General features: G+C 45.0%; 1 protein-coding gene across 2 annotated transcripts in view; it reads left to right on the forward strand.

Annotated features, from left to right (window-relative positions):
* The window catches only part of LOC138504450 (transient receptor potential cation channel subfamily M member 7-like), a 1624316-nt gene that overhangs the window by 352899 nt on the left and 1247341 nt on the right, over positions 1-24076 (forward strand). For both annotated transcript variants that reach the window (XM_069624957.1, XM_069624958.1), the window contains exons 4-5: positions 4443-4641; positions 6788-7001. In XM_069624957.1, coding sequence (XP_069481058.1) covers positions 4443-4641; positions 6788-7001 — 413 coding nt within the window. The remainder of the gene's footprint in view (positions 1-4442; positions 4642-6787; positions 7002-24076) is intronic.

Consider the following 24076-nt stretch of genomic DNA (forward strand, 5'->3'; position numbering starts at 1 on the left):
AATATAAATCATGGCTTAAAAACCATTGAGTAAAAATGTATCAACAAGATTCCAAACAAATGTTAAAGACAGTGAGTGCTAATCCCTAATAAGAAACATGGAACCCCAAGCTGATGAGATCTTTACAAACACGGTCGGAGAAGCAAGATGGGTAGAACAATTTACAACACTCTTGGACTCACCTACTGGCCTTAACCAAAGCATGAGACAGCCGCCCATGTTTTCATGGGAAAGATGTGTCAGATAAAGATGATATCAAAAGAACCATAGAGAAATTTAAATCGTCCAGAGCCCCAGGGCCGGATGGCTTAACCAACATAGATCTAAAAAGTCACCCGGACGAATGGTCCACCCTAACCAGCCAGATTTTCAGCCAATGTCAAAATGCCAAATCCATCCCAATGTTATGGACTACAGCAGTGGTTGTGCCTATATTGCAACAGAGATGATCCCGGCAACTACAGGCCGATTGCCTTACTAGATATCATTGGCAAGATTTTCGCATCTCTTCTCCTTGAAAAATTTAAACTCTTGGCAAGACTGTCTCCATGTGCTGACCCATTTCAAACAGGTTTTATGAAGAACGCAAGCACCTCGGTTAACATCATGATGCTAAACATCATTAAAAGCAAAACCAGAGCTGGAGCCCAAAGAGTCTATCTAGCTTTCATCGACCTAACACAGGCTTTTGACAGAGTCGACCGTGCAAAACTCTGGCAAAAACTAGTGGCTTGGAATTGACCACCTGTACTACTGGATCCTGTAATATCCCTCCATACAAACACCAGTATGCGAGTAAGACTCGGCAAATAAGGTTTGTTGTCGGCGGAAATCCCCTCAAAAAGAGGAGTGAAACGGGGCTGTCCCCTGACACCAGCCCTGTTTATCACATTTCTCGGGGATTACAAAAATTCGACAATCAGCGTTAGATTGTTTCCGCCTAAAATAGGAAACTCCAGTATCCCGAGGCTACTGTATGCAGATGACTTGATCTTGTTAGATCAAACCCCCATTGGCCTGCAGAGGCAGCTAAAGAACTTGGCGACCTATATTGAGCAAAATAATTTAGAGATCAACAAGGCCAAAATGAAAATTTTGATATTGGAGAAAAATAAAAAAAAAAACAGGAAAAGCCAAGTTGGTTCCTGAGTGGAGCAAAGATCGAGGTGGTTACTCACTTCAAGTACCTGGGTGTGACTCTTGACTGCTCAAAAGTAGATATGTGAATGCAACAAGCACTTTGGACCAAAACGCATAACTTAGAAACCTAAACTAAAGCAATCCATAAGAAATTTTGAAGGTTCTCAATGCTGCCGGCCATTCAATTCTATAAAACTAAAGTGGTCCCAGCCATCGTCTACAGAATGGACGGCTGTCCGGCTATCCCGACAAAAATTTAGCCGAAGCTGGAGGGTTTTCTGTGGAGAACAGTACTTAACTTTCCTAAATCCACACCTATCCCAGCTATACGACGTGTGCTCGGCCTGCTTTCCTTAGAAGTAATGGTCGACCACAACAGCATGCAGCTCTATCGAAAGATCCAAATGCCGGAGACCCTTTCAATATACAAATTGATAAACAAAGAAATCAAAAATGGATGCTGCACCATGCTTACCACTTGGGCGGACTCAAAAAGACATCAACTTGAACTTGTGGAATGCACAGAACACGATTTAATTCTGAACCCTCAGAATCAAGCAAAAAATGGAAGATCAGGACTGGATCACTACGCAAGAACGGACAGCAAGGAACAAACTGATGTGCCACTTGCCAATGTCAACAAGAAAAGCCAAAGGCACCATGGCATACATTGCAAAGTTCCTGGACAAAAAAACTAAGAGAAACATTCATGAGAGCCAGACTAAATCTCCTTCCAATGCGAGAAATATTGAAAATAAGATCTATGTCAAATTCAAATGAATGCCGACTATGTCCTGGGGAAAATCATCCGGAAACAATACAACATTTATTATTGTCATGTTGAGCAATAAGCGTGGCAAGATCTGCGTATCTTATTCCCCTATTTTCAGACCGAGACTTACGTGAAGAAGAAGGTTGGTGGGCACACCTTAAGAGTGACGAAAACACCAGATGGACAATTGAAACAGCAAAGATTTTAAACTTAGCACTTGAGAAACTGGGAGCACTACTAGCCCAGTAAAGAAAGTGAAAACGACATGACACACTATCACACTTTGTCGGGACATTTTCACAACGTTCCTTGTAAAAGCCTACATATGGCTACACACAAGTAAATAATTAAAAAAAATATATTAAAGAGTGCTTGGAGTTCTCTCCCAGGAAGGTTGTAAGGCATTTAATGGCAGATGTATTTTATGCACAAGAATATTGGTCACAAGTTGATGCATTTAAACCAAAATGCAAAGGCTTATTTTGGGGTATCCCCAAGGAATTGCGAAGATCTTTAGTGGTAAACGGTACATTTTTAGCAACATGGGATGAGTTACACTGGACAGAGTATGGTAGAATTAAAAATGACTTCAACCAGGCTTTGGCTGGGAGGGGGTTATCTACCTAAGAATTCTTGTGAAATATAGTAGGAAATAGTGCTTTTTTAAATCACTTAAGGCTTTTCACATTTAAGACAAGTGATTAGGAATAAATAGAATTTTTTTGGATGGATTTGGGTATTCTTTCCCCATGCGATCTTCTTGGAAATATAGTTGTAAGTAGTACATTGTTAAGCACTTCAGTAGGCTAGTAACATTGGTCACAACTTGAAAATATTGAATATCACTTTACAGAAGGCAGTGGAGGTTTTCCTTGATATGTGTATTGTATGTTCAGGTGTCTACCATGTGTGTTAAGTGCTCATCCTAGAAATGGGGATAGCCTCCATTTTGCACGTTCAAACCTGTGACGGAGACGACTTAGCTATTCATCTTTTGAGGTCCATCAATTCAGTAATTGCTTTGGGTAGTAATACCATCTGTTCTTATAGCATTTCGAAACACGAGACCACACGCTCATAATCACCACCCACAAAAACACCAGACAAGCCAACCAGCATCTTCTACGCACTCCTCTTTGCAGACTAACGTGAACACAAAAACAAGCAATTACCCATTGGGTCCCCAGAGCATGGAACACCCTACCTTTCCAGAGCTGCACTGCATCCTCTTTCACCACTTTCAGACAGAGCTTCAAAACATATCTGTTTCACCATACATAACCCAACCCTCCTCCTCTGCTACGACTTGTCCATTCCAATCTTGCCAGGAAACCGGTTCTTCAGAAAGGAGAGCTTTAAGGTTGAATTTAAATAGTGGTTGAGTTGGAGTAGTACGGGGGGAGCATACCAGAGTAGGGGGATGAGGAGAGTGGAGAGCAGAGTGGGCTCAAGGAGGTGAGCTAAGGATGATCTAAACGAGTGAGGAGGAGAGTAGGGAGTGAGCTGAGCAGATAGGTAGGGTGCAGCAAGTCCATCGATAGTTTTGAAGATGATCGGAAGATGTTTATACTTAGCCCTTTGTTTCATAGATAGTCAGCCAATCTGGTGCTGGGCAGAGGAGGTAGAGGTACAGCGAGAAAGGTTGAAAAGTTTGAAGACTTTGTCCAGAGGTGAAAAGCATAGTTGTGAAGGCCATAGAGGAGACTGGCACAGAAGTCTGATCTAGAAAGGACTAAGGTAGAGATGAGCTGTTTAGCAGTATTAAAAGGAAGATGACAGATTTTTCTGATATTGAGGAGGTCTGGCGGGAGTTGCAGATTTGGGGATGAAGAGCGAGAAGTTGTCTAATGGGTCAAAGATGATGCCAACGTTACGACCGGAAGCAGAGTAAGGACGGTAGTGGGGAGAGAAAAGAAGAGGAGAAGAGGAAGAGCGAGCTTATTTGGCTGGGGAAGTAGGGAACTTCAGTCTTGGTGTTGAGCATGAGTGAGTGAGATGCCATACAATATTTTATGGCAGAGGGAAAGTTTGACATTTTTGACAACCGCTCATCGGATAAGGAGTGAAAGGAGAAGAATATCTGAGTGTCGTTAGCGAAAGGTTGATGGGCAAAGCCTTAAGAGATGATTAGGGCACCAAGAGCTGAAGTATAGAGAGTGAAGAGAAGTGGGCCAAGGACAGACACTTGGAGATATCCAGCAGTAAGGAGGGGCGAGTGGCAGAGCTATGGCTGTTCAAGGACACCTGAAGGTGCAGGGCTCCCTCCTGAGGGTTTCTGTGGTCAATCACTGACCAGTATTCCTTGGATCGTGGATCAATAGCAGAATTCCCATGAAGAGCCCAACCTGTTGAGCCAGAAGCGCTCAGCCTCTTCACAGCAGATTTTCCATGATTGTACATTTAAAACGGCAACACAACTTATGTCAATCTCGCCCATGAAGTAAGAAAAAAAGCATGCTTATCTATGGGACTAATACAGTTAAGTTCTATGTGTTTATCCTCTCATATTGCAACATCGTATTTCTAACAGGTGCTACTGTGGTCGCTTGATTGGGCAACATTTATTATTTAATGGAGCTGCGGTCAACTTAACATCGGATGCCTCACTGGGGAAAAACGGACCTCAAACGCCCGAGCCATGGTCTGTGGAGAAGCACACAGCGGAAAGTCCAACTGATGCATATGGCTTCATTAACTTCCAAGGCGGGTCCTATTGCTGCAAGGCGAAGGTACAGTACATAGACCCGAGATGATTTTTGGGTCGACTCATGTACATGTGCAGGCAACATTTACATTTTACATGATGTTCACCGTAGGAGGGATTGTAGCTAGAAAAGCAAGTGCTGCATGTCGCCTCAAATTGTAATGGGCGGAATCCAGAGATGTCCCAGAAATTAGACTTGCATCCCTTGAGCTGTGAATACCCATCATGGGAAGCGTGCAGCTTTGGATACCTTTTACTGGACCTCCAGAAAACAATATGCAAAGAAGGTACAACGCAGAAGAGCCTGTTACCTCCTTTCCACACTATTCATGCCATCCAATGAAGATATCTCTGGGACTTTGAAAGCTCATGTCTTGTGCAGTCTTAGTATTTTGTATTTTTTTTTAATCAAATATTGCTACAGGTTATGGTGTATGTCATGCGATCCCTAATACCTTAGTTGGAGAGGCGTGTTGAGTAAACTACTGTACAGAATGTATGGCATTTTCATTATTAACCAACAGATTGAACGCTTGTTAATAGACGGGTGTACTTAATGTCAAGTAAGTTATTATTTTGTATTAATGGTGACACACGAGTAAACATTGACTGTCAATGATAAATACTGATACATCTATGTGTGTTTACACATATATTCTCACTTTGAGTCGTTGCATGCGTTTATCTTCATGATGTGGGAACTCCATTCACAGATACTAAGGGTTTCCAAATCTGTGTACTTCAAAATGCCCATGATACAAAAACAAAATCTGGCAGTTTCAAACCCATGCTGCTCACTGTTGACTTAGTTCCAAGACAAGCACGTTGCCCCTCAGCTAACCTACAAGAAGATTGAAAACATTATTGAAAGGCCAGGAACTGACCTAGGCGTAGGTTAAATGTCCACTTAAACAGATTAATGGTTTTCTTTGTTATGTTTTCCGTTTTTCTTTTTTGTTCCAGATAAGTTTGTCCTCAAGAGATACTGGGTGCGATTGTTTATTGAGGTATACTTGTTTTTTTCGTGAACATTGTTCCCCACATGCTACAGAAAGTGTGATTTGGACCTACTAGAGCTACAAACGTGAAACACGTCTTCGACCGTTTTCTGAGACTCTGTGTAAACAAACACAGATGGATCAGGCTTTATCATTGACAGCGAATATTTACTCAGTTGCAACATGTATAAAAGTAAAACATACTTGACTTTAAATTCAGGCTCATTCTCAAGATTCTAATTGGTTATTATTCAGCCATTAGACAGTGGGCATAGACTCAACACTCGTATATATTTTGTTTTAGTTTAATGAATCAAATCGTAGAATTTTTTAACTTTAACTTAAGGCAGGCTACCACGGAAACAAAACAGATGGGTGCTAATTAGCCCAACAATATTCACACACCATTTGAATCAAAAAAGTCGTGCCTTATTCTAAAAGGGCATTTTTAAAAGCCCTCTTTGAACCCCTTTGTGCATTTGCGCAAAATACGGGGTGTTTCTGAGCATTTTAAAACCCGACCCGCATTAAAAAATGGGATGCGCTTTAAAATTTGAAAATGCACAGAAAACAAAGACCTTCAAGTGTGCCTGTCTCAAACAGGTGCAGTAACGTTACACATTGCATGACAAGATCATTCATGACCTTGACATGCATTTTATGTTTACAGTTGGACAGCCCCACCACTTGCATTTATATGCCTGAAACAAAGATCGACCTGGTCCTTTAATTTGTTTTTGGTGTATATTTAGGGGCTGACACTGTAAAATGCACTTTCATCACCAACATTGAGCTGGGAGCCAGTATTGATTACTATAATGTATACAAAGGGTGTGGCCAGCTCATTGTTTTGAGAATAAGGTGATCTGCACACTTCTAAAACACAAATAGTAAAAAGGGCATTGTGTGAGCTTTTTTGTTTGCGTTAGTTTTTGAGAATTGGGCCCAGGATGTTTAAGTATTGCTAAAATCAAGGCCTGGCCCAAGGCCACAATGACACACAGACAGGCCTCGATGGGCCTTTAGGCCACTGCCGTGGTAACAAGCGATGTATTTATGTATTTTGCCATACAATGAATGGGAAGATCTTTGGGTAAGTAAATAAGCAACGTGGGTTTTGTCTTGGCAGTGAAGACTAACGTGAAGTGTTTTTTTGTTTGTTTACTTTCCCAGTATGTGCGGCTGTCCCACGACACCAAGGCAGACGACATTCTGCAGCTCATGCTGAAGGAGTGGCAGATGGAGCTGCCCAAGCTCGTCCTCTCAGTTCATGGTGGCATGCAGAAGTTTGAGCTTCACCCGCACATTAAGCAGTTGCTGAGCAAAGGCCTGATCCAAGCTGCTGTGACAACTGGAGCCTGGATAGTGACTGGTGGCATTAACACTGGTAAACACCACTGAATGCATTTTACGTGTATATAAGCACAAGTGCAAACCACCCACAAGCCCTGCCAACCTGGGGGATTGAGGCAGGCCTGCTTTGGCAAGGAAAGAGGTGTACATTCCAGTCCCTGATTGGAAATTAAGCATCCTAGATCATGATGCCAAAAGAAACCTCCACAGTTTCTAACTGCATATTTTTCTGTGTAGATCCAAAAGAATAGACCAAGATCTCTGCAGCCGGAGATTATGGCCACGGGCAGCAATGTCCTCACAGGCAACAATGAGCCTGGTAACTCTGTAACTCTGGTTACACAAGCTAAATTCAAAAACAAAAGTTTGCAAAGTTTGAAAAAGTTCAAAAAGAAGAATGGGTGATGTAGTTGCAGGATGGTGACCAAAGGTGGACAAGGGCTTCATGTCCAAAATGTGACTTAGATAGTCAACATCAAGGTAGACTTCCTATAAGTCCACTTTGCATTGTTTGTACCAACAGGTTGAAATTCGAAATGTTCAACTCTCTCCTGCAGTTGCATGGTTCTCGGAACACTGCCTCCAAAGTGATGGAGTTACTTGTGCAATTTCTTTCTGTTTTCTATACTCCTTTTAAATCGATTTTTCATTCAATGTCCTTCATTTTAGGGATTGAAGTTTCATATTGGCAGAGTAAATGTTTCGATCTTATTTTCTTTCTCTTTCTCATTATGACTTCTAATGTTTAGAACATTCCTAAAATGGGTGTTTATGAACCTACAACTGATTTAAATGTTCCTGAATTTTCCAGTAATGTTGCTTTTCAGCATTGCAAAATGTGAAAAAAAGCTGGGATCTTGCAGCATTTTCCTGGTTTCACGCCGTTAGACTTTATAATTTTATAAAGCACGTTTTTTTGTCGACAATAGTCAATTACTTTCAGGGTCTACTTTTGCAACTGTAAACCTTATTTGAATGGCGACCGTAAGTCTCAATTCTGGGACCCTTGTTTTATGTAGATGACTTTTAAACATGGTGCCATTGAATGGAGAAAATGGGGTCGGTCGCACAGGTGGATCAGCGTGGGCTGTAGCCTCTTTAATAATGTAAGAACATATATGTAAGGTAAGATGGCAGAGGACAAATAATAGAAGATGGAAGATAGAGGGAGACCGGGAAAGAGGTATGTCAGGAGGCAGCAAAAGGCAAAGTCAATTTAGAAGTAATAACTCCTTTTTATTTTTTTATTGCTTAGAAAATAGCATCCCAAAAGGAAAAACATGATCTTCAAAGACATTAAAGATACAAACAAGCCTGTGCCTAAACAGCTATGAAGACATATTAGGAATCTCTAAAAGCGTTTGAGAACTGTGTTTCATAATAATGTACAATCATATATACAGATCGAAAGGCATGTCATGCATAGTTTGTTGTAGACCACCCTGACTGCCTCATAATGTGCATGTCTGTCTCTCGAATTGGCATGAATGCCAGTTACATTGCCAACCCTTGACCAAGAGCTGGGGACAAGATGGTTCATTTTGGTAGGGCACCAGCAAAGTCTGAAACTAATCTTTTGTTGAATCAGTCTGTCTGCCATATTGATATGTGATTTTGGTATGTGTGGTGTGTCTGAGGGGTTCACCGTCCTCCACATCAGAGGAACTGACTCACAAGGGACTGGGAGTGTGGGGGGGTCGGAGTGGAGGGGTCCTGTTGCTGCCTGGTGTGGTTCCCCGGAGGTTGAAGGGGCGTAATTGCCTGGGCTCTAATCTTCCCACGAGGTGCCATAGCTGCCATAAAACCAGAGGGAGAAGAGGCAAAATGAGATCTACAAGTGGCAGCAACCATCGGGGGCTTGCGGCACTGTGGACCATGGAGCCAGCGCTGATTGATGTAGATGGCATAAGAGCAAGAAACTGGATGAGAGCTTTGTATTCCGCAAGCAAGCCAGTGGCTCCCGTATCTTGCGAGTTGTGCGGAAAGCCAGATTCATCCACGTATGCACTTGGTGCGAGGGCACCTACAGGCACAAGTGGCCCTTACCCAATCAGAACCAAAAAACTGTTGAGGCCGGTGAAAGAGCCAATCAGAAGTCTGCTTATATGAAGGTCACAGCTACATATGAATACAAAAGGCTGCAGCCAGGCTGGCATTTAATGCATTCGACCTGGAGTGGGTAGTCTTTACCTTCTACTACTACCTGCCTGGAAAGAAGACTTCTCCCTGACCCGAGGAAGGCTTGGAGGAGTGCTTACCATGAAGAGCAGGAGAATACTGCTATGACAACTCTGAGAGAGGATGACGATTCATCCTTGGAAAAGATGGGAAGTGCTGTTGGAGATTATGAAACAAAGGCTCTGGCATTTAAGGCTGAGGGTAGAAATCCTTATAGGAGATCTCTGCTGGAAGTCTTGAGTCCAGTGGAAACAAACTCGAGAAGGACAGTAGCGATTGCCTGAAGGAGGAATCTGTGACCTGTAGCAGCAAGACCCTGGAAAGGATGCAAAGGGAAACCTGCAACATGGAATAGGGAGACCTGATGAGAGACCCCACAGACTTGTGAGAGAAGCCTGTTTAGGAGGAACCAGACACTGTGAAAAGAGCCAATCAACTGAGAATCTGTTTTATTTTTTAGTATTGGGCTGGATATTATGTTTGCACCCAGGGAAGAGCGCTGAAACTCAGGTGGAAACCACCCGTGTTCCAACTGCCACCCACATCCTTTCCTGGGTGCCGTCATGTTTCTTCATTGCCGCTGCCCGTCCACCAGCCACGGCCACCATGTCATCTCCAAGTCCACCCCTCCCACTTACCTGCTTGCTGACTCAGTGGTTCAGACTCTCTCGTCCCTTCACTGTCGGTGGCAGGCCCACCATAGAAATGGGAAAGGGACTTGGCCCCTTTTCTATTTCAACAGTGGTGGTAGTCTTTTTTTTTTTTTTTTTTTTTGACTGGAGCTTGGGCACTCACAAGACCATGTGCAGCTTGTTGTCATGATGCCTACACCCGGGCATCAGGACCAAGGCCCTCAGCTTCGGGAGCAGGCATCCAGACATTTGTTTAAACCTCAGCAGCCCCGGCTTCAGTCCTTAGGCGCCAGGCTCATAGACTTTAATTACCTGATGCAGACCATGCTGCAAAAGAGTTCAAGCCTACATGAGGCCTGGATGGGGCTATTTTGTTACAGGGACTATTTTTTACTCGGGCGTGGCTCTAGGGAACTTCTTACCTGGAACTACTTTGGAGGCTATTTAAACCACACCCGAACAGCAGCACATGCTTTATGTTATTCTGCATCCAGCAGCGTGACGCTCACCGTGCCTGCATCCAGTCTTCTGCCATGCCCGCGTGCCTGCAGCCAGCATCCAGTCTTCTGCCACGCCCGCCTCAAATCCGGAGCTCCTAGAATAAAGAAGAGGAAAAGGACAAGGTTAGAAAACAAACTTATTTTCAAATTCCTTACCTAATTCCGGAACCATTTCATCTCCGGACCTGGAAAGTACATCAGTCCTGCACGCCTCGCTTCGCCAGCTCCAGCAGGGCGCCATACTCGCCAGTTCTCACAGCATCTTTCGATCCGGCACTGTCTCCATCATTTCTTCGCCGTAATCCGGCACCTAGGGGACACAAGAAAAAACAAGGTGAGCCAAGGGAATCAACAAATACAACCTCTTGCCACCATAGACTTACCACCAGCGGCATTATTCCATAACTCTCCACATTTTCATATGCCGCATCTGTAAAGAGGGAGAAAAACAACACGTTAACGCATGCAATAGTTACCGGACAGCGTTGGGTAACACAGACTCTTACCTGAACGCCAGCAGCAGCTACGAGACCTTCTTCTCACAAACTCAGTTGCAACTTAAGGAAGGAAGTGGACAAGAGTGAACATCGGGCACATTGAACTCTTTGAACTTGATACTTACCAATCCCGCCAGGGACTTCAGAGTCAATACTTACCGGAACTCTCCCATCGCCTTCAAACCAGTGAAGTAACTGGTATCTACGCGCCCCTGCAAGACACACAGGATGGAGAGCTCATCTTTTACGAACATAAGGTGAGGTTACTAAGGGGATATCGGAGGTGATTAGTGGGGGAGAGGGAGAACAGTTGGGAGGCCATCACTAAAACCCACAGGTGGTTAATCCCTGTCTCCACTTGCAGGAAAATACTTCTTTGGGTCCAGCAGACAAGACTAGGCGGTCCAGTCCAGACAGTCATCTCTGCACTACGCATCACGTTGAAGGAGACTGCAGCTGTCCGGGTCCGATCGACACCCTTGTGAGGTCCAGGTGAGCGTAACAGAACGCGAAGCCTCTCTACAAATACCCACCCGGGTGTTATGGAAACCTCGGAAACCAACCAACTGGCCCAATTATTGGGGGAACTTAGGGCGGAAGTACATGCCGCTCGCCAAGAGACTAATGCTCTCAGGAGAGAACTGATTGTCTCAAAGGAGCGCACGGATGATCTGGCTAGGCAACTACTGCAAAACCAAGCTGGGCAAACGCCCCTACCTGGATATGGGGGAAACCCAACCCCCCTTTCATCAAGCAATCCTCTGCAAGTGGTTTTACCAGGAAATATTCTGTTAGCTCCACCCGAACACTTTGCTGGGGACCCCAAAAGGTTTGCCGTGTTTATGAACCAATGCCGCTTGCACTTTCTATGCAGACCGGGAGCCTTTCCAAATGACCAAGCCAAAGTAGCCTTTGTATTGTCATATCTTAGTGGCAGCGCAGCGGATTGGTCCATTCCATTGGTCAACCAGGATGATCCTCTTCTCCAGGATTTTCAGAGTTTTCAAAGGGGCATGGAAAAACTATTCGCCAGACACTCACAGGGTCAAGCCCTGGACAACAAACTTTTATCCTTACGACAAGGTAACCAGCATCTGCTAACCTATATTGCAACCTTCAGTAGATTGGTGGTGGAAACCAGGTGGCCGGAAGAAAAACGAATTACATTGTTTCATCATGGACTTCGGGGAGAACTCAAAGATGTCTTGGCTCAAGTTGTGAACCCACTTCAGGATTGCACAGAATTTATAGACTTAGTGGTCCAGCTAGACCACCGACTTCAGAACCGAAAGACTGATCGAGCTAAGTTCGAGAACCGGGTATTGGTTACACCCAACCTTGCCCCCAAAGGAACAGATGCATCTGAACCTATGCAGATCGGGGGGGTTAAAGGACCCTTAACTCAAAAGGAAAGAGAAAGAAGACGACAGATGCAGTTGTGTCTGTACTGTGGAACCTCAGGACATTTTCTATGGGATTGCCCTACAAAACCACCCAAGAAGGTGGTAGGAGTTGCTGATAAAAGCCACATAGAGCCTAATTCGGGAAACGGCCACGCCCGACAAGCGTAGAGGTCCGCTTGCCGAGCTTAAAGAAGGACATTCAGACCTCGCATCTGATCATCCCAATGGTCCTACTTGATCCCAGGCAGCCATCACGTATGCACGCATTAAGGGCATACATAAATAGCGGGGCCGTAGGAAACTATATGGACCACGAATTGGTGTCAAGGATGAATCTACGCCCTCACGGAACCTGAAAATCGTTACCTACGGCAGTACTTGGACCAATACCTTGCTAATGGCTTTATTCGTCCTTCCAAGTCTCCTGCATCCTCAGCTTTATTCTTCGTGCCAAAAAAGGAAGGTGACCTTAGAACGTGCATAGATTACCGCGCATTAAATCAGATTATGGTAAAAAACCGATACCCATTGCCTCTGATCCCCGAATTACTAGACCAAGTAAAGGATGCTTGTATCTACACTAAGTTAGATCTCTGAGGGGCATATCATCTGGTACGTGTCAAGAAAGGCTACGAATGGAAGACTGCCTTTCGCACCAAGTACGGATTATTCGAATATCGGGTGATGCCCTTCTGGTTGTGCAATGCACCAGCAAGCAGCCTTCCAGTATTTTATGAACGATGTCCTTCGTGAACTCATTGACGTCTGTGTCGTCGTATACATAGATGATATTCTAGTGTACTCCTTCTCAGAATCAGACCATGTTAAGCACGTGCGTGCAGTCCTTGAGAAACTACGCCAGCACAAGTTATATGCAAAATTGGAAAAATGTGTTTTTCATGCTACGGAAGTTGAATTTCTTGAATTTATCCTGACTCCAAAAGGAGTCCGAATGGACTCTCGAAAGGTGGACGCAATTCTCAAGTGGCCATCACCCAGTTCAGTCAAAGGGGTACAAGCATGCTCGGATTTGCTAATTTCTACCGCAGATTCATTCCTGACTTCTCCCATGTTGTACACCCCATCCCAGCACTTTTGTGAAAAAACAAACGCTTCTTGTGGACCGAAGAGGCTGAAAAGGCCTTCCAAGAGCTGAAAGCGAAATTCACATCAGCACCTGTCTTAAACCATCCACGCCCTGAGCTTCCATACATAGTGGAAACTGATGCATCCAGTTTAGCCATGGGAGCTGTCCTGTCCCAGAATGTTCCTGAAACGGTCAACTTCACCCAGTAGCGTTTTGGTCCAGAAAGTTCTCAGCACCTGAGTTAAACTATGCGGTTACCGATAAAGAGCTATTAGCCATCAAATCCGCCTTTAAGGCTTGGCGGCACTATCTTCTTGGTGCCAGGCATACTATTACCGTAATCACCGATCACCGGAACCTGCGGTATTTAAAAACAGCCAAAGCCCAATCATCGCGAAAACTTTGATGGGCATTGTCTTTGCCGAATTCGATTTCGTGATCACTTATCGACCAGGCTGCAAAAATGGCAAAGCAGATGCCTTATCCCGAATAGGGATGGGAGAAGCATATGCAAACCCGGAACCGGTGCCAATAATTCCTGAGCAAAGAATTCTTGGCATAACTACTCTACAGAAACTAGAAGATATTCATTCAAAAATCAAACAACTCTTCGATCCAGCAACCCTGCAGGACTGGGTAAAGAAAGGCCCGGACTACTCAGTCGTCAATGACCTACCTTACTATCAAGGACGACTATTTCTACCACACAAGGAAATACAAGAACTAGTCCGCTCCAATTACCATGACACCCTCATGGAAGGGCACCCAGGTATCGCAAAAACTGAAGCGAAAATTCAGAGACAGTTCTGGTGGCCCACTTGGCGAAAAGATGTAAAGTCATTTGTGATGTCTTGTGGCATTTGCGCCCAAAACAAAAGCCAGAAGAAAAAACCTGTTGGCCTTTTACAACCTTTGGATATTCCACCTACACCATGGAACACCTTGTCTTTAGACTTTATTACAGATCTACCTCCATGCAATGGATTTAACACCATCCTAGTTATTGTTGATCTTTTTTCCAAGATATCCCACTTTATTCCTTTAAAGGGGTTACCTTCTGCTTCGATTCTAGCCAAGGAGTTCCTCGAAAACATTGTTCGATTACACAGATTCCCTTCCGTGTTAGTTTCTGACCGAGGTAGTCAATTTATCTCGCATTTTTGGAAGAAATGTCAACTGGCACAAATCGACGTGAGGCCATCAACAAGTCACCACCCCCAGACCGATGGTCAGACGGAAAGGACCAACCAGACCCTTGAAGAGTACCTACGCTGCATGCTACACCAGACCGAAAGCAATTGGAAAGATATTTTATGGGTTTCCGAGTACGCAAACAATAACTCTGTACAACCAGGAACCGGACAAAGCCCTTTTTATACCATATATGGACATCACCCTCAAACCTCAGAACTCGATTCACCTCAGCACTTAGAAATGCCCGCAGTTAGTCATTTGCACTCTACTATTACACAAGCCTTTAAGGGAGCCACAGAACATTTGAAACAAGCAAAAGAGAAATACAAGAAAAATGCTGATCAACATAGAAGTGAAACTCCACAATACCAGATTGGGGATCAAGTTTGGCTGGCTACAAAACATATACCTCTGAAGGGAACTCGGACATTTAATCCTAGATATTTGGGACCTTACACCACTAAGGCCATTATCAACCCGGTGGCCGTCAAATTGGAATTACCCTCTAATATGCGAATTCATCCTGTCTTTCATGTTTCACTTCTAAAACCAGTTCAACCAGGGACAAGATTAACCAAACCACCTGACCCCATCTTGATAGATGGAGAACCTGAATTCGAGGTAAAAAATACCCTGGACTCCAAGATGATTAAATCAAAACTTTTTTATTTGATCGATTTGAAGGGCTACGGACCACAAGAAAGATCATGGGAGCCTAGCGACCACGTTCATGCACCTCGGTTGGTGAAAAGATTCCATCGGAACTTCCCAGACAAACCGGGGCCAGGGGGAAGAACAACTTTAGGAGGGGCCTTGGGGGCAGGGGGGGGTGAGGGGGAGTGCTGTCATGATGCCTACCCCCGGGCATCAGGACCAAGGCCATCAGCTCCGGGAGCAGGCATCCAGACATTTGTTTAAACCTCAGCAGCCCCGGCTAGGGGCTGTCTGGGTTCAGTCCTGGCACCTGAGGAGCCAGGCTCATAGACTTTACTTACCTGATGCAGACCATGCTGCAAAAGAGTCCAAGCCTACATGAGGCCTGGATGGGACTATTTTGTTACAGGGACTATTTTTTACTTGGGCGTGGCTCTAGGGAACTTCTTACCTGGAACTACTTTGGAGGCTATTTAAACCACACCCGAACAGCAGCACATGCTTCGCGTTATTCTGCATCCAACAGCGTGACGCTCACCGTGCCTGCAGCCAGCATCCAGTCTTCTGCCGCGCCCGCCTCGAATCCGGAGCTCCTAGAATAAAGAAGAGGAAAAGGACAAGGTTAGAAAACTAACTTATTTTCAAGTTCCTCACCTAATTCCGGAACCATTTCACCTGCGGACCTAGAAAGTACATCAGTCCTGCACGCGTCGCTTCGCCAGCTCCAGCACAGCGCCATACTCACCAGTTCTCACACCATCTTTCGATCCGGCACTGTCTCCATCATTTCTTCGCCATAATCCGGCACCTAGGGGACACAAGAAAAAACAAGGTGAGCCAAGGGAATCAACAAATGCAACCTCTTACCACCATAGACTTACCTGATTTACCACCGGCGGTATTATTCCATAACACTCCACATTTTCATATGCCGCATCTGTAGAGAGGGAGAAAAACAACACTTTAACGCATGCAATAGTTACCGGACAGCGTTGGGTAACAGACTCTTACCTGAATGCCAGCAGCAGCTACGAGACCTTCTTCTCACAAACTCAGTTGCAATGTAAGGAAGGAAAGGGGACAAGAGTGAACATCGGGCACATTGAACTCTTTGAACTTGATACTTACCAATCCCGTCAGGGACTTCAGAGTCAATACTTACCGGAACTCTCCCAACGCCTTCAAACCAGTGAAGAAACTGGTATCTACACGCCCCTGCAAGACACGCAGGATGGAGAGCTCATCTTTTACGAACATAAGGTGAGGTTACTAAGGGGATATCGGAGGTGATTAGTGGGGGAGAGGGAGAACAGTTGGGAGGCCATCACTAAAACCCACAGGTTGGTAATCCCTGTCTCCACTTGCAAGAAAATACTTCTTCGGGTCCAGCAGACAAGACTAGGCGGGCCAGTCCAGACAGTCATCTCTGCACTACGCATCACGTTGAAGGAGACTGCAGCTGTCCGTGTCCGATCGACGCCCCTGTGGGGTCCAGGTGAGCGTAACACTCGTCTCCTATGACAAAAATGTTTAAACTATTCGCACCCTGAATGAAGCTTCGATGTACGAATAGCAATCACCCCCTGTCCTGGGGCATACAAGCTACATAACAACAACATTAATTTACCCACCTCACACTGTATGTGCCCAAAAGACAGTAGAAGTACACATTCTTGACGCTAACCTTTAAAAAACAAATTCACTACATAGAGGGGACACCCTTAACATTCGAAGGGTACAAAGATAAATTCCAAACCCCTGAAAGTGAACGCTTCCGCTACACCCAAATTAGACATTGGACCACAAACCCAAAAGTACGGGAGGGGGAAACTCGGGACCCAATAGGACTGGAACGCGCCAAAAAAGAAGGGGCACCAGAGAAAGGGGTGTCAAGACTCTACCGGCTGATGTGCGGGCGGATCCGGAAGATGTCTTGCCATACGTGCAGAAATGGGAGCTAGATGTAGGGAAACCAATACCGGGGAGACATGGAGCCAAATATGGTGCCGGGCCACGAAAGGCACCAAATGTGTTTTAATCAAAGAGGCGGCATATAAAGTATTCCTTAGGTGGTACATGACGCCGCAACAAATGCACTCCATCAATCCAAGCCACCCCCCTACATGCTGGAGGCACTGCGGCCAACTCAGGGTCTTAATCCATTTGTAGTGGGCCTGCCCAGTGGTGGAGATGTATTGGTAGGACATTTTGAGTCATATCAAAGAAGTGGTGGGGGTACAACTGCCTCTTGACCTCGCAGTGATTTTGGAAGTTATGCAAACACAGGGAAAGGGGCTACCCTCATCACCCATATGTTGAGTGCGGGCAGAATTAATCTAGCGCAGGCGTGGAAAAGTAAACAGTTGCCGGTGATGGTCATGTGGTGGGTGAGACTTTGGGGAGTGATGGCAATGGAAAAGGTGACAGCACTGACATATGGCTCTTACCCGAAATACCTGAACATGTGAATACCTTTCCATGAATTTATGGAGGACGGGGAACAAATGTACTTTAAACCTAAGATCCTTCGCAAGGATTCTATTCTGTGAAGATGCAAGCCTTTTGAGGGTGGACTTATCTGCAATGTACTCAAATGTATTGAGCAAAGACGCTTCTGTTTAACCTAATGCCATAAAATTTACAATGGCGTAAGGGGGGTGAGGAGGGGAGTTATAACCGTTAAACTCATGAGCCTTTATAAAAATTGGGATGAGAACTGACAGGAAGAACACTGCCAAGAATACTGTACACTGTTTCTCATATGCATGTCTGTAACTTTAGCTCTTGAGAAGTAAATAAAGTTTGTAAACAATACCCAGTTAGCATGACCAGGCACCCGTTTCATGGGATAAAAAGGTGGTTAATCCACGACGGTACACAAGCAGTGTGGTGACGGCCTCTAAGCTACACGCAGGGCGCTCCAAAAATGAGCAGTAGAAGAAAAGAAAAGGCGGTAGGAGCTTGGACCTTTTTCACCATAATCCATCCATGCACTGTAGAATTCAGCTACGACTATGAAAAATGTGGTCTAGTTGGTCACATAACCACTTCGCCCTGAAACAGCAGACTTGCCTCAACACCTCTGCTATTAGAATACAGGGAAAACCTACGACACATTTAGTCTAGCTTGAGTCTCCGGCACTAGTGCTCTGTCATGACCTCCCTCAGCACCCGCCATGTGCCTGACCTCTTGGGTTGCTTACTGGAGCCTAGCCATCCCTCCTTGGTCCTAATCTTGGCAAAATGCACACACGCATCTTAAGCCTCATCTCAGAACTTTCCCATACCTGGTCTTCGGTTTCCGAGGGTGTTCCTACCACAAATCGCTTTGAGGCCCTACAAATGGGGAAAGGTGCTATATAAATGGCTAGTACAATACGATAGTTATTTTCAATAAAAACAACACCATTGCTATGTCGCAAAGTAATTTGCAATTTTTCAATAAAAACATTTCAGTAGATCTCACCTGTGCATTTTACCAAATGTCTTCTCCGATTTCTTTGCTCCTATATCCAACACGCTTTCCATATTCTTTGATCAACCTCACCTAAAGCCTGATCAATCAAACCACATCTATGCATACATCCTTTGCACTAGGAGCAAACCAATCTGAATACTGTCTTAAAGCTAAGAATCAGTGGTTGACTAGCTCTCTGACCATCCTCCTGGTCCCTTGGTGGTTACCACATGGCCATCCCAGGCCTAACTCAGCGAGACCGGCTTGATAAAGAAGTACTCTTGGGCAAAGGCCCTGTTTTAAATGTGTAAAGGTGCTTAATGGAATTCATTTTACACTTTTTTGCTGGCATTACTGATAACATTAAAACGATACTAGGCTAAAGTTTAGAATTTGGCTTTGGGCAGCTACTCTAAGAAAATGTATTCAAGGGGCACAAGACAAGGCTCATTCTTCATGCCATATTTGCTCAAGGGGGAAGTGTGTGATATATTTTCAGAGCATTAGACCTTTTAGATAGTCCCTCGCACATCTGAAGAAAAAAATGTATTCAGCACTGCTATCTTCTTTCTCCTATCACAGAATCTGCTACTCCCTGCCTATCACACAGAATGTGGTGTTGGACTCTTGTATCAAATATGGAGGGTCAGAAGAAGGGCATGTACCCACTGAGGAGATGTTCAAATGTTTTCTTAAATAAAAATAAGGCCTAACTTTCCCTATCCCTATGGGATGTTCCCTACCTATATATTTAACTAGGGTGTGTTTGTTTGTTTTATTCACTTATAATGCACACCAGACCTGCAGGTAATAGGGCGCAACAGTAAAGGAAATTCAAAGCTTAGGTTACAAAGTTAGATAGTGAGCATAATATACAGGCAGTGGCATTAATGCAGTAGATGGAGTACACAAATTATTATACATAATTACAGTTGTAGAGGAGACAGTGTCATTAAGTCGTGCCGTGGGATACAGAACAATAATCAATATACAGCCCATCTCTGTTATATGAATGCATAGGGGTGAGTGAAAATGGGAGTGCAGATAATGCTATACATAGTCATAAATACTATACAACTGGTGATTTTAATGCAGGTAATAGCAGACAGATAAGGATGTTCAGGTCATAACCAGTGATAAACTGGAATGCGAGTGTATAGATGCTGGGTGAGGGGTCTGTATTTACAGGGGAAGAGGGGGGCTAAGGAGCATTGGCTAGTTGCTCGATTGCTTCAGCTGGTTGATGTAACTGGATCTAAATTTGAGGTAGGATTTTTCAGCCTGTATAGGGTGTGGCAGGGAGTTCCATACTTGGGCCGCTCGGATGGGGAAGCTGGAGCCCCCGGCCATGGTCAGTTTGAATCTTGGGATGATAAGTGTGTTGGCATTGGAAGTTCTTGAGGGTCTAGATGAGCTTCTCTCTATAAATCTATTAGTAAGATAAGGAGGAGCCACGTTATTCAAGGCTTTATGCGTGAGGGATGCACACTGTCATAGATATGGAATACGTCGGAGGACCCAATCCCCTTGAAGAACAAGTTACTCTCTTACCTGGTAATGTTCTTTCGATGGGGTGGTCCGACGACGTATTCCATATCACTCCCTCCCTACCTTCCCCGCTACAGAATTTCTTATGCGATTGCAGCTTACGTTTCCGCAAGGCTTTGTGTGTCAGAATGGCAGAAGACTGGTGCCACACGTTCTGGGGAAAAAACTACAACTGAGGCTGCGGGTGTCGTGCGTCCTACTTATAACATCTAGTGATGTTGGGAGTATTTTGTCTTGGGTTGACAGCCAATAGTTATTACGCCTTGTCTTGGATATATGTGATCTTCTAGAGACCCCAAGAGCTGCTCTCAAGGCATTATTTGTAAAATTTGTATTCTCTGTGGGATGTGTTTATTGGCCCCAATGTATGCTCGTCAAAGGGTGCTCGTCAGTCATCCGTGACTGTCCAAAGGAATACATCCACTGTCCAAAACAAATCTAACGGTCCCTACCACTAGTTTAACTAAACTAAGGTCAAGGGAATGGCTCCCTTTCCCTGAGCATACTTCTTGTATCAGTCTCTGGGTTTCTCGTTAATAGGTAATCTTATAATAGTCTCTAGTTACTTGCTGCATCAGTTGATGCAGCTCTTTCATGAAATTAGCTTTTCTTTCTTTCTGATGAATGCCTTTCCTTGGTGTCTTATAGTTTCTTTGACCCTTTGTAAAGGATTCGGATCAACCTGGAGATGTGCACTTTCTTCTGTACTTCCCTTCTAGACGATTGTGATTTCCCTTATACTGACTGATATTCTCTGTCTTGTATACTGGTTCCCTTTGTAATTATTTTGTACTTCCATACATAACATTCCCTTTTATTGAAGAATCTCTTTCCTGGATGTTTTATACATTGTTTGCCCTTTTTTAAAGAACTCGCAACAACCTGGAGGTGTACAATTTCTTCTGTACTCCTGGACTTCTAGACAATTGTGGTTCACCTTATTCTGACTTGTGTATGGTTTACTTTGATATTTTCTTTGTAAGTCCATTCAAAACATCCTCTTTTCTTATTTTTCCTTCTTTCTTTGTTAAAGGTCTGCGTACTTCCCCTTTTTCCAGGGTAGTTATATCCAATGTTGCTTTCCCTCCCTCTCAAGGACTTCAATGCAATTTAAGTTAATCAGTTTTGTATTACATTTTTCCTTTTTGTATTGATACAAGTTTCTTGAACTAAATAACAATTCCCTTTTGACGTGCCGGTCTTCCCCCTTCTCCCTGTTACTTCCAACAACATTGGGGAACATCTCCAGGTTCTCATGCTCCTCATTGCTATGAGTTCTCTCTCGCTGGCGTCCTCTTCATGGGATTCTTTTTTTCCCCACAGCATCCCAGTGTTTCTTCAGGTAACCAGGTCATGTGCCACTTCGTTCTTGGGATGGTATCAGCATTGGTTTAAGTGCCGCCTGCCCAACGCGTGTCATTCATGGTCGCGCCTTGTTTTGGGTTCCAGCCCTTTTTGTTTATCGCATTTGGGATATGCTCTGTCTCTGGCGTCTCCCCTTTCTGTCCAGCGCAAGCTTGAATGTCACTAACTCTGCATCTCACTTCTGCTCAGTATTAGGAAAGATTTCGTAATTGTAGGTAATTGTCCTTCCATGTGGCAACCCCTAAACTTTTTGCTGTTGTTTTTCACCTTGTTCTCGACTTTGCCAGAGAAGTGCAGCCTTCTGCCGCACTCCTCTGGGCTTTCGCTCCTTTCTCACGGGGAAACTGACATGCCCTTAAGACAGTCAGTACCGGGAAACGCTGTTTTCCGTAGTTTCTTTTATCATGTTGCGGCTTTCGTGCAACATGACACAAGAGGGCATTGTAAGCTAAGTTACTGCTCTCTTGGGTCTCTAGCCTTCTACAGGCCCTAGATACTTTTTCAGGATTGTAACTGATCGGTGCAAGTGATTCACGGACGGGAATGGTGGCAGCGATCGTTTCTTGTGTTTTGAGCTCCTTTTGGCGTTTTAAGCGCGTTTCTCGCGCTTAGCCCAAAATGGTGGCCTGGCTCCCAAAATGGCCAGACCACGAGGCTCCTTTGTCCTGTCCGCTGACCGTCTTGCTCCCTTCGCCTTCCCCAGGTCGAGCCGACCCGGGGCCTTCCTTATTTGGGCATGTACTTTCCCGCGAAACACGGATGCTTTCGCGGGCTTCTACATGCCTGGTGTGTGCCTCCAGGATGTGGGCTGAGATGTCTGGTCCCAATACACATCCTGGGTGCCAGAGAGTCTAGGGTGGTGTGAATGCCTGGGACCACCGTGGTCCGTGATAGGTCCACGTATGGTGTGAGTGTTGATGAGCGGATCTCCCATTGGGTCCCCTCCGTTTTGGCGCGAAGGGAACCGTGGATAAGAGGGGGCTGGAAACACCACTACCAGGTCGATCTCCTGAGTTCTCACGAACGAAGGAATACAGGAGCCAAGTATCCTGCAACCAAGAGGCTGAACCGAGGAATCGCTGGTGACCCGCTGAAGGACTGCTCCTCTGCACTGCTGTCGCCTTGTGAAACCCTTTTCACCTTTGATCGAAATAGAAGGCCTGTACTGGTACTTCGACCCTTGGAATAGCGGGGACAGCTATTCTCGGCATCTTCACCATCTCCTGCTAGTAAGCCTTCGGAAGCGTCTCTGGGCCATCCAGCAGACTGACCAGCCTACACAGGAGTCTTGCTCTGTAACCGCCGCCAGGTTGTGGAGTATTTCGAGTCCTGTCACTCTCACACGCTTCGTACACTTGGCGTTCCCAGGTCTGAAGTGAGTAGTGTACATTTGGCTCAGATACACACGGCCGCTCCGTTGCCCTGCTGTGGTAACAAACTGTGCGGGTTCCTTCGTTTGGGACGTCTTTTACTCAACTCTGCTGCTGCAGACTCAACACGACGACGAGACGTCCCCTGCTCTTCTGAACCTGCCAGCGACTGAAACTGACGCTGAGAAGCCTGGGTCTGCTTGCATCGGGGACCGGTGAGTAGCATAGCTAGGAACTGGTCGCCCTCCTGCAGGAGCCCATAGCTTTTCCCCGCTGTGTCAAAACAGCACGCCTTTCCGTACTCGCGCTCTGCTTCTGCCCACAGTGGAGGCTGCGCTTGAGTTGCGGAACACTGTTCTTCTTCATTTGTGCACTAAACTGAACTGCCTGATTTCCCTCGAAGAGACTCCCCTTTTGCCCGTTGGCACCAGCGTGTGCAGGTACTTTTGAGCACAAGGCTCCACTCTTCGTAGGGCTCGGACTTCCTTTTAGTTAGGTGCCTCTGAAGGCGGACTGGGTCTAAGCATTATTTCGCACTGCCTGTTTTCCTTCTCTTTTAGGTGGACTACACATTTCGTGCATCTAACGCTTGAGACTTGTTGTATTTGTATATATCTTGTATTGGTATGGTATGTGTTGGTTTACTAGAGTTGTATTGTGATTTCTCGCTACAGTTATTGTTTTAAAGGCCTTGGAATAAATGTGTATATATTTTTAATATAACACCTGTTTGGAGTAGTTTGTAAGTGTCCTTGCTTTGTGTGCTCATTGCGGGCTTTCAGTCACCCTCACCCCTCTTGAGACCTAGTCTTGACCGCCGCGATCGCTACCTTGATTGGTCTGGCTTGTCCAGAGGTTACCCTGTTCCAAGTAATTAGGTTGGCCTTCTGAACTTCTGCGCCACCAGGACAGAGTTCAGAAATCCGTCTTAACACTCCACCTCCTTCAGGTGCTATGCAAGAAGGGTGCCTCTCTTGTCTGCGTATGCGTGTCTCTCTGTTTGGCATGTACTCGCTATTCAACATACTCTTTTCAGTTGATTGGAGACTTGTATTTATAGTGATGCATTCTCTTTCTTCTTGATGATGGTATGGATAGACTTTTTTTCTTCACCCGTCTTTGGACTTGTAATTCCTTGATATTTTAGAGAATCCCATTTAGCCCTTTATGTGTAACGGTTTCAGGAGATCCTCACAAGAATGGGAGTCCTTGTCCTCGGAGCGG

This window comes from Ambystoma mexicanum, chromosome 11 (assembly GCF_040938575.1).
Source record: "Ambystoma mexicanum isolate Mex_15411 chromosome 11, UKY_AmexF1_1, whole genome shotgun sequence".
NCBI classification, from domain to species: Eukaryota; Metazoa; Chordata; class Amphibia; order Caudata; family Ambystomatidae; genus Ambystoma; species Ambystoma mexicanum.